The following is an 11,589-nucleotide window of genomic DNA, read 5'->3' as shown; positions in this document are numbered from 1 at the left end:
GGGGCGTTTGTCCTCCGTGATGGAGATGTGGACAGTTGATGGGTAATTAGTTAGGTCACAGAGGGATCGGAGATGCAATGCAACAACGAGGCGAGGACTGTTGGAAAGGAGGAAAGCGCCAAAGCGAGCAGGTCGCGCCATGTCGCCAGAGATTATGTGCTCTGCAAACAGTGCCGGCCGTCACTCTGTCTGCGTTTGCATGTACCGAGGAGTGACAGCTAGCCGACACGACACCCTGTTCTACGCCGACGCTCAACGCTCTGTTTTGACCTCGTCATCTCGTCATGTCCTGCATATTTTGGTGGATGATTTGGTGGTGCTGCTTCTTCAGCTGCTTTGAAGCAGAGAATAAGAACAAAGATCCTTTGAAACAGAGGAGAGAGGAGACATAGATGAACAATTTGTGTTGAAGAAGATGGATGGGAGTATAATACAGAAGTACGTACACCAAAGCCATTTGGAGATGTAAATGAAACGAAGAAGAAGAAGGCCTGAGAAGGTGACGTATGAAGGTTATTTCCAGGCAAAGTTAGCGGTGATGGCGCTGGCGGTGACATGTTAGGCCCAAGCTCGCAAGGGCTGTGTGGTTAACCTGTATGATGCCGAGGGTGTGTGAAAATAATGCTTCTAACAGGAGGCGGGGTCGGTGTGGATGGCGGCGGACGGCTGCGGCAGCGGTCGGAAGAGGATGGGCGCGCCGTACTGGGGGTAGAGGAGCATCAGGACGGTAGGGGCATGGACGTAGGAAGGGGAGAGGCGGAAGGCGAAGCGCTGGAGGAGGATGGCGACAGTGAGCTTGCCCTCGAGGAGGGCCAGGTTCTGGCCGATGCACATCCGGGCGCCGAGGCCGAAGGGGATGAAGGCGGTGGAGTGGCGGGCGGCTCGTCCCGCCCCGTCGGCGAACCGGGCCGGATTGAACCGTGCGACGTCCGGGCCCCACAGCCCGGCGTCGTGGTGGACGGCCATGATCGGGATTAGCAGCTCGGTGCCGCAGGGGATGTGCAGCCCGCCCAGCGCCACGTCCGCCTTCGCCCGCCGTATCGTCGCCACCGCCGGCGGGTACAGCCGCAGCGTCTCGTTCAGGATCATCCCGAGCTGGAGAAGAGAAGGCAAAGAAAACCCTATAGAATCATGGACCGAGGGTGGCGGGAGAAGGTGGCGGCTAAGCCAGAAGCGTACCGTCTTGAGCTTGGCAAGGTGGTCGCGGGAGGGAACGTCGTGGGGGCCGCACACGCGGAGGACCTCCGCCCGCGCGCGCTCCTGCCACTCCGGGTGCATGGCCAGGAGTACTGTGGTCCATGTCAGCAGGTTGGAGGTGGTCTGCTTCCCCGCGAAGAAGAACGTCTTGCACTCCTCCACGATGTCCCTCACGGTGATCCTCGTCGTCGTGGACGACGACGGCGGAGGAGGAGGCTTCCGCAGCACCCCCTGGCGACCAGCCGCCGCAGACCCTATCCCCTGTTTCGACGCGCTCGCGTCGATCATCAGGCCCAGCAAGTCCTTGATGTCCCCGCCGGGCTTCTCCTCCTCACCCAGCCGCTCCTTTCGCCGTCCGATCAGCCTGACCAGGCTCCTCTTAATTTCCTTCTCCAATTTCCATGAGTTCGCATTCTTCTTCGTCGGCAGAAACCTACAAAATTACGCACTCGAATAGCTTATTAGATGGCAACTCAGCGTGCTCGGCGACAGATAGTAACGTGATACCTGTAGCCAGGGATGAAGACCTTGCGGAAGGCCTCGGCCGCGAAGACCATCTGCTGGGTCTGCAACTGGAAGACGGCCTTGCCGTCCTCGTAGCTTCTTCCGAAGGCGGTCTGGGTGATGGCCTCCTCCGTCACGGCCTGAAACCACTCGGACACATCGATCTCCACCTCCTCGCCGGAGGTGGGCAACCTCCCCACCATGTCCAGCACCGTGTTCCCGATGAAAGGTATCAACAACTGATCGACCCGTAGCAAGCTTAATCAGCCGGTGCTCTCCGATAGGAGAATTGCCATCAACTAGTACAGATTCAAAAGCCGAGGTAGGAGACAAGACTTACTTTGAGATTCTCCATGTGGAAGGTGGGCGTGAGGACCTTCCTGTGGTGAGCCCACTTCTCGCCTCTGAGGCTCACTAGCCCCTCGCCCTCGAGTTGCCGGACCAGCGGGTGGGATTCGTACCGCTCGAAGACATCGGACCGCGACAGGAGGATCTCGCGGATGAGGTTGGGGTCGGCGACGGCCAGGCGCGCGGTAGGCCCGAACCACAGCAGGAACGTGGAGCCTGCAAAAGGAGCACTAAATGAGCACCACCACCCTCTGGTTGGTATGAACCAAGAAGAACAGTCATCGAGCAGAGCAGCTTAGCAGGGCAACAGAAGTGGAGCAGAGAGAAAGATAGCAAACAACGACTACTACTACTACAAGAACGTTAACACTCGAGGATCTACAGGACCAGTAACTGTGGAGGAGCTGAAGTGGAATCAGAGTCTACCGAAGTGGATAAAGGCAACACCAGAAGGTGATCAAGAACCCCACCACCACAAGAACCAAAAAGCCTGAGAGCAGAAGAGGACATGCTAAACCATACATGAGATAGGAGCCTACTCGCCACCCTCAAGAACAGAAATGATGGACCACACCAGAGCCCAAAACTCGGAAGCACACCTCCACGAAGAAGAAGAAGAAGAAGAAGAAGAAGAAGAAGAAATGGAAAGCAACCCCGAGAAGAAAACAAAACTACAAGGAAATCAAGCTTCCTAACCACCGCCAACCTCAAAAATCAAAGTACACCAAAAGTGGAGATTCAAGGGAAGCCAAGGCAAAAGGAGACAAAGGAAGGATGAGTGGGAGTGATGTGGATGGAGTCATGTACCATAGATCTTCTTCCAGTGGTGATAGAAGGAGAGGACTCTTGGGAGGATGTTGTGGGAGGTCTGAGGCATCATTGGCTTGGAGGAGGCCTCCAGCATCAGGCCAACCATCTCTTTGACACAGCCAACGAAGAAGCGGTAGGGGGGTCCCCTGATCCCCTGCTTCGCAAAGTGCTCCTCCACCCTCTTCGGCCTCCACCACAAGAAGTCCAACACCTTGAGTGCCATGAACATGCAAGCCCCAATGGCACTCAGGGACAAGCACCACTTCCATGACCACCCCACCGTCTCCCCCATTCTCTCTTTTTCTCCTCTTGACGACTCTGGTGGCCGCTGTAGCTAGCGGATACAACAACTGCAGCAGCAGAAACTGCTTCTGTCAACTGTGGCTGGGTCTTCTCTTATAGCAACATCTATGGGTAGGTTGAGTGCACAAAGAGTTAAGGGATGAGGAGGCGAACAGGTCTGGATTTGGTGGGTGAAAAGGAGAGAAAGGGAGAGAGATGGAGAGAGAGGGATAGGGGTGTGGGGTTATATAGGCATAGCAGGGCCGGCGCCGTTGAGGCCGCCTCGGGGTTTTAAGGGTCAACGAGGAAGAGCAAAGTCTTGATGGGTCCAATGACCAAAGTGGCCTTTGTTAACTGTCTATGAACCTAAGTGTTCTCTTCGTTCGGTTCCTTGTTGCTATCCAATATTACTCTGTACACAAGAAAGATAGAGATGGAGATAGAGATGGACAGAGCAAATGTGGGGGTAGAGAGAGAGAGAGAGAGAGAGAGATCCAATATATTTTGTTTCCGGTTCCTTCTTGCAGGAAAGGGAGAGGGAGGAGGAGAGGGCCATATCACCACAAGAGACAAGGCATTCAAAAGGCAAAATTACAAGTAGTGTAACAGAAGAAGAATAAGACTGCCACTTGTTATGATTGCCTTCAGAAGGCTCAGCTCCATTATGAGATGCGTCGCTCTCCAGCAAGAATGCTTGCATTCATTTGTTTGCTTCAGAGAAAATAAAGGTAAAAGAAGAAGAAGAAGAAGAAGAAGAAGAAGAAGAAGAAGAAGAGGTGCGTAGGCTCTGCAGATTAAGTGCAGCAGCATTAAAGGAGCTTTATACAAGGTGTTCGAAACTGGCATCTCTGTTCGCTGACTACTTTCTCCCAAGTACTTGTTCTTGGCCGCAGGCAGATGTGCCTATCTCCGTTGTACTCTCCTCTCTTTTACGATCCATGTAGAGCTTGTGAGGTTAGTGACTGATGTTTAGCAGTAAACATGAGATTGAAAGAAGTCTTCTCATGGAGACTTCACTCTGCTATAAAGCCAGAGTGAACAAGGATCATGAGTCCTAGAACTTGCTAGAATTGCTCACTGTTGAGGTGTGGTTTTGGGTAGTGCAGCAGCCTTTCTGACAACAGTAATCGATTTATGGGTCTTGAGAAGACCTCACCCTGGTGATTTCAGATGTACAAGTGCAGAAATGAGGACTTGATGTGTGTGCTAAGCTCTTTACAGGCTTGAATTCTCCTTTCTTTTTTCCTCAATATCCACCTAAAATTCAGGCCTTGGAAAAGTGTGTTGGCTTTTTGGGAGTTGATACTGCAAGTGGATACTGGACCTGCACAAAGCTGCCATGCATCGATCTTATCTGTAATTCTTCTGACACTAATAGTAGGTTTATGCTCGTCTAATCACCCTACATAATGTTGCTTACATTTACATTGCATGGGAAGCTTCTCAGGAATCAGGCACTTCATATCTTGGTGTGAGTCGAGATGAATCCGAATGAAGGAGAGAGTTTTAGAGGTCGAAGCAAACTGGAAGGATGCACTTAAATTGAGGCACATGGCAAGAAGTGAACAATGCCTACCTGGGAGGGGCGTCGTCCTCCGCCAGCAGCGCGTGTCCCAACACGGAGTGTGACCCCATCCTTGGAGGGAGGGGACGGGGAAGGGGAAGGGGTCACCCTGCACTCTTTAGCCTTTTTTCCCTTCGCCATGGTGTCCTAATGAGACCACGACATCTTTGGGGCTTTGTGGTCGGATGGGGCACAACCCCTATGCTCGGGTTTGGCGTCCGGACTCATGCACCCCACCCACCTTGGCCTCAGCCGATGCCCAACACCCTCTCTCTCTCTCTCTCTCTCTCTCTCTCTGCAAGACAAAGAATACTAGAAGAAGAACAGTTACTAACTCGTAAGTCTTTGTGATGAAAACTTGATGAATGAGATCAATGATCAACCAAGACGAAGAAGAACAGTAGCAGTGTGGATTGGTTGTCAGCCGTAAAGCTCTCGATCCTTTCTGGCTTACTGACGTTAATTGTCTTGGTTCTTCTCATACTCATAGAGTACTTGTAAGTTGGCTTACATCGTTGTCGAGACGGATCATAACTCGTTCTTTATATTAGAAATCAGATAGAAGTTGCTGACAATGGAAAGCCATGCATGCCCACAAGAAACCCTGGAATTAAAGACTTTGATCAGACCATAGAGCACGAAGGAGTCTCCAACCTCTGCATCACGTCAGGACATGATATGAGATCTGTGTCTTTGTCAACAAGCCAAGCAACTCATCAAGAAAACCAGTCCAATCCATGAACACAAGTATGTATCAGTTGCAGGGCCATTGATATGGAGAAGAGAGCTAAATTGGATTGTCCACACACATCCAGAGCGTGTAATAGCGGTAGCTCAACGCACTCTGTTGGGTATCACATACCCTGATGTGCAAAATGTGCGATCATACATAAAGCAGAGGGCAGTATTGGGCACCTTCCTGCTGCTCGCTGGTCCATAAATAGTTGGTCTCCATGTACATCCAATGCAGAGCAGAGCAGCCTCATCTAATGCAGTAATGATTGTACCGTTTGATCTCTTGTGTTAATCAAAAGAATTGATTCAGTGAAACTGATGAGAAGAAGACAAAGATGAACTCTACTGAATGCAAGGTTGTAAAGCTACTATCATAATAATCCTGCAATCTGCAGCATTGGGTGGTTCGTACTCCAAAGGATGGCAGCTGTACCGTTTGAGGTATATGTGAGCTTTAAGGGTTATCTTTTTATTTCGTGATGACGCCATGGCTCACATCACGCAGCCATTCACGGAACTTTGCGTTCCAAGTAAATGCTTGTAGTTGCTGCTGAGGATAAAAGACACAGAATTGGCAGCATCTTCCTCTGAGGTTGAGGTCGCTATCACAAGGCAGGGGAGTAAGAAACAAGTTTGTAGAAGAAGGAGATGGGTGGGTTTCGGAAGAGGAGATTCTAATGGGTGGTGACAAGGAGGGAGGGGAAGACGAATGCTTCCTTTTTGGCTGCGAGAGGACAAGCGGTGATCGAGGCGCAGTCGGGCTGTGCTCGCATTGGAGGAAGAACTCCAAGAGAATGAGCACAACAAGTCTCCAACCGGGAAGGTTGGCCGAGACTGCGCTCGTCGTTGTCGTTGTGATGTCAGTAAAGCTGCCGAGAAAGCAGCGGCAGCTGTGGCGGGGAGCGAAGGAGTTGCTTTCAAGAAGATGGAGGTGGGATGGGGAGATACGATGCTTGTGTGCACTCTGCAGCTCACACAACTCGACAGGAAGCTGCTGCACTTTGTGATAGACAAAAAAATATAAAAATGTCTTTCCTTATATATATATATATATATATATATATATATATATAATTTACAGTGACATAATACATACTTTAGAAAGAAACTATTTATAATAAATGGATGTAATAAAGTGAATTATTCTAATAATTAATAATTATCCAATCATTTTTAACATAATAATTTGGATAAATTCCTTTATAATTTATAACTATACGATTCTACTTTTATAAGAATTGAATTCTCTTATTATATATAATATATATATTAAAAATATTGTATACATATATATATGAGCACCTGAATACAAACTTATATTGCTCACTTGGATTATATATGCCCCATCTCACAGTGAGTTCTTTTCCATTGTTCCACTTGGATATGGTTTCAATTGCCACAACGAGTGAAAAGGAGAGACACATTCCGGTCCCCCATGTCAAATCTCTCGAACACATCCATCGTTCCGTTCCCTTTCCCTATATTAGGTTGTCCCGTCCATCACTAGCCCTTTTGTCCTCTTTTCTTCGCACCCCATCATAGTCCGCAAAGATTGATCATCTTCTTAGTACATTTTCTTAGATAATTTACAACCTTTTGTGTCGTCTTTTGTCCATAAAGATGATAAAAATGTGCCAATTACATTTGAATTGAATCGATCTTGTGAGCTAATGGAACAGTGATGGCTCTCATTTTGTGAGCTAATGGAAGAGTGACAACATCATCGAGTCGATAATAAAAGAATGATCTAAGTGAAGTTGGAAGTTGCACCACCAAACATTTCCTTCACATTCCCCAACTTCTCTCTCTCTCTCTCTCTCTGCGGAAGAGCTAGCTCGAAGGTTAGCATACCAACACTGTTATCTTCTGCATGCTGGCGTGAAGACATGACATTGAACCTCTCACTCTCTTTCCTGGTTCTATTCAAGTGTTCCACACCAATCGAGAGAAGATGTTGTTCTTAATGGCAGATCAAACTCTTCTACCTAGAGAAAGAACAAGTGAAAGTAGAAGAAGAGTAGCAGTAATATGGAGGGAAGGGACACATCTCATGGTGATGTCTTCGGGGTGTCCCTCTTGGAACATACCGCTGTGTCTTGTAAACTGCAACAATAAAAGATGTAACCTTGCATGTGCTCCATCTTTTCACAACAGGGAGACTACTGGATTCTTGTGCCCTAAACATAGGGCTCCGGAGCTTGTTCACTAGCCTTCGCATAACAAGATGCAAGTTGAGCTTCGATAGGGTTTGTCATGATCATGCTTGCACCGACGATTGAGAGCTTGCGTTACGTGTTTCAAACCGATGCGCGTGAATGGTCTACGATCATGGTGACATCGACCATACCCATTGTTTGGGATGTCATTGTGGGCTTTTTCATGGGAGAGAATATTAAAGTGTATATATATATAAGGAGATTTCCTAATAATTTAATCTTTTATTATCACTCATCACCCAATTAAATCTTTAAGGAAATCAATCAAATTACTTCCTATCGAATGATTATTTACTTTTCAAAGTGAAGAACAATGTCTATCCATCCATCCATCCTCACCATCCCCTTCTTCCAGTTGCATCCCTCTCATCTTTCCGAAGCTTCGTATCAAGAAGATGTTGGACCAGGTAATTTTTGAGTCATGAACAGTCATTAATGTCAAGATCATATGCGTTGTTGTGAGGAGATAGATATGGCCTACTATTTTAGAGAGAGAGGCGACTCATATAGTAATCGAAGAAGCGATGTCTCACATCAAATATGACACACACTTATTCATCTACCATCGCTAGGGTTCTCAAGCACCATGTTAGCTTGTTTGCTATGATGGGAGATGAGCCAACTGAGTGCCATTTCGAGAGGTTCTGCGAGTGAATACCAGAAGAGGCAGTCCCCCACCATCATCTCCGGTCCCCGTCCTTGTAGCTTTGTTGTCCCTTCTCGTAGATTCTGTGGTCTACACCAACACTACCGTGGGGGAGAGCCTCTCCTTGTGCATGTCCATGTCGTCCTCTCATGGATGGGAGGGGAGAGGAGGGACATGCACGCTGGCCTCGTCTGCTCCAACATCATGTCTTCACAGCATGCATGTTGTGACTCGGATTCGACTACGCTGTTCTGCTCACATGCCGGTGCTTACCAACACCCACAGCTTGCTAGCAATCATGCAGAAGAAGTGCTTGGGAGCATGAAGAACAAATACTTGAACCGATGTGAGAGAACGAAGACGAGAGACGACAAGGTTTACTTGGATGATGTGATAACAAAAACCCTAGTGTTCGATGAACGATTTCGTAGCGTGCATATGAAAAACCCTGATGTTTTGGATGAATCACATCGAGCTCAGGCAATCGAATCTACCAACTCAACATGAACCGAAGTAAAGAATATTGAATATTTCTTTCACTACTCTATGAATGGAGCCTCCCATGTATAGTTCAAGATCCATAAATTTTACTTCCAACTCTTATGTTGAACCTATCATTGACTTCATAGTGTCATACTTAAGCATTTTAATAGTAATTTCTGATAATCGATTAGAGTAAGTGATTGTTTAAATTGTACGATAACTATATAATCATCGAACGTCGAATCATCGAGAGTCATTGTTACGCGTCCCATTAATATCGTAAAACATTATGTGTTGGATCGACGATGCGTCAAAGTTAGTGTTGTACTAAAGATGATATGAAACTCAATAGTAAGAATAATCTTCCACTAATCAAAATTTGTAAGAATAATATTCTCTTGATGACTAGAAACTATATGAAAACATCAAGAACAGGTCTAAACTTATAAAAATTATTTTGTTTATCGCTAAGATGAACATTAACAATAAAAATATTAACACCAACATCATTCACATCATAAAACTTGTTATCTCGAAGACTTGTGAACACTAAATTCGAATCGATCATCAACTTTCATGACACAACATTTTATTATTATTCTTAAACCCTCTCTAGCTTTGATGATTCTTTTTTTGTCACTCATTTATTCTTTTCTTGCACGACAAATTGCCAACTTATTTATTGATATCGATCACCCAACATAAGTCCTTCAGCCTAAGCTTGATGGAGACATGCATTACTTGTACTTCATGTCACATGATATAGAAATTAACTTGGTTGCATTTAGTACGTTTCGGATTCCAAGTACGAGTTGTAGGGCACTGTGACAAGCATAGGAATTGTCCACCATGAACACGTCGCGGAAGAGAGAGATTAAAAGGTGAAAATTGATGATGAACTGCCAAAGCCAATTGAATGAACTCCTCGACGTGGAAAAGTGGAGAGAAATTTGGATATTGTCTAAGGGTTTATATTTATAGCTTGAGATTCTTAATTCCTTGTCAACATGTTAAATCCCTATTGCGGGTGGAATTGGTGTCTTGAGTTATACTGATGCAGAAATAGGAGATGTTATTGTGTTGGGATTGTAGAATGCCTCGAACACTTGAACGTTTCTACGGTTGTGTGGAAATTGCTATTTAGGTTCTTTGAATTCCGTCGGCAAAATGCTATTTCGATGCCTCAATTAATACAATATATTTACACTCGACAATGCACCAAATGACATACAACAAATGTTGGAAAGTTACAAATAAGATTGAGCGGTTTCCATAGAAAATACTTATATTTTATATTTTTTCAAATAATATCCTTAATTAAAAAATATCTAAAATACTCTCTTAAAAATTTTCTCATCAAAATATTTTTGTTCGGTTTTTTTCTAGTTTAAACTGTTATGTTAATTTCATTTGACTCATTTATAGTATTTCTAATAAAATTTATAATATTTTTATTAAATTATTATAAATATTATAAAAAATATTAAAAAAAATACTATAAGTGAGATCATATTGTGCCTCTTTGATTGTCATTACCCATATACTATTATGATATAATATTTTAAGCTTGTAGTTGGTTTAGTTAAGTTTAAATGTCTATTTAAATTGTTTATAATATTTTCGATTACGTCTTACCATGTTTTTATTGTGGTGACAAAAAAAAACCATAACAAGCCCATTTTTTATTTTTATTTGGGTGATATTGTTCTTAAACTATTATAAATAATTATTTAAATCATAGCATGATTAAAATATTTTTTAGTGTATTTTGATTTCATTTGGCTTATTTATAGTATTTGTGTTATGGTATGCAACATATTGTAAAAAGCTAAAAATACTATAAAATAATAAAAAAATATAAAAAAAATATTTTAATGAATAACTTAGATATTTTTTAAAATTAGTTATCTTGTTTGAAAAAATATAAAATTGGGTAATGATAGAAAAATACCCAAGATGGAAAAATTTTCTAAAAAGATTACAACATATATATATATATATATATATATATATATATATATTGAATTCTTGAAAAAAAATTACTTTTCAAAATTTTGAAATAGTACCCTTGTCTGTTGAAAAAACTATTTTGCTTTTTTTCTTTTCATTGAATCTACAATTGCTCATAGGTCTTGCATAAGGGTTTGTTGTCACCGGCACTTTTCCTTTATCTTATAAAATATCTCCCTTTTGTCTAACGTGAGATTCTCTCTCCACCTATAGCTCTCATGTAAGGGTTAACCCCCCTTAGCCACGCATGGGGCCACCCCCTTCTATTACGCATGGGGTTGCTTACCATTAGCTCTAAACAAATATCATTATCATACGCTATTAGATTTTGATGAGGGCTCCAATAAAGAGGATGGCCGATGGGTTGGGTTAGTCGGAAGAGGTAACGAACGAAAAGATAAAATGATCATTTTAAAAAAAATTATTTTAAATGTAAATTTAAAATATTACCATTAAACACATGTTCTGTTTTACTTTGATTTATCACTAATAATATATAATATTATCATAGTATATATTTTTAAAAATTAAAAATCAAAATATTATGATAATAATTATAGGGATAATATATAATTAACCCTAAAAAAATAATCTTCTTCCAAGAACTCATTTACAGGATTGCCGCCCAAAATTATAATGTTACAATGACATATTATGCGGACATGAACGAGAACATCATCGCTTTTGGATAACAACGAAAACGTCATCGCTTTTGGATAACATTAACATATCGTAGTAACAGTAATAGCCTAATCGATCACTTTGATGTACATATCAGATCCGGAACAAAGTTT

At 43.7% G+C, this 11,589-nt stretch overlaps 1 protein-coding gene across 1 annotated transcript; it reads right to left on the bottom strand.

The window, feature by feature from the left end:
• Positions 1-389: 389 nt before the first annotated feature.
• On the bottom strand, positions 390-3,345 carry LOC135594601 (cytochrome P450 734A6-like). The gene is made up of 5 exons (XM_065084919.1): positions 2,857-3,345; positions 2,042-2,265; positions 1,705-1,940; positions 1,180-1,630; positions 390-1,095 (listed from the first exon to the last, which is right to left on the bottom strand). The coding sequence occupies exons 1-5, from the start codon at positions 3,149-3,151 to the stop codon at positions 628-630; spliced, it is 1,674 nt and encodes a 557-aa protein (XP_064940991.1). The 5' UTR covers positions 3,152-3,345; the 3' UTR covers positions 390-627.
• Between the last annotated feature and the right edge of the window lie 8,244 nt (positions 3,346-11,589).

The sequence above is a fragment of the Musa acuminata genome, chromosome BXJ1-10 (assembly GCF_036884655.1).
Source record: "Musa acuminata AAA Group cultivar baxijiao chromosome BXJ1-10, Cavendish_Baxijiao_AAA, whole genome shotgun sequence".
NCBI classification, from domain to species: domain Eukaryota; kingdom Viridiplantae; phylum Streptophyta; class Magnoliopsida; order Zingiberales; family Musaceae; genus Musa; species Musa acuminata.
Note: the sequence above shows the minus strand (reverse complement) of the source record. Positions and strands in the feature narration are given on the sequence as shown.

Bases quoted from the DNA above. Each gene is read 5' to 3' on its own strand.
- LOC135594601 (XM_065084919.1), bottom strand. From the start codon at position 3,151: ATGGGGGAGACGGTGGGGTGGTCATGGAAGTGGTGCTTGTCCCTGAGT. The intron at 1,941-2,041 runs GTAAGTCTTGTC...CGGGTCGATCAG, and splicing joins TCCACATGGAGAATCTCAAA to TTGTTGATACCTTTCATCGG. The intron at 1,096-1,179 runs GTACGCTTCTGG...TCTCTTCTCCAG, and splicing joins ACCTTGCCAAGCTCAAGACG to CTCGGGATGATCCTGAACGA.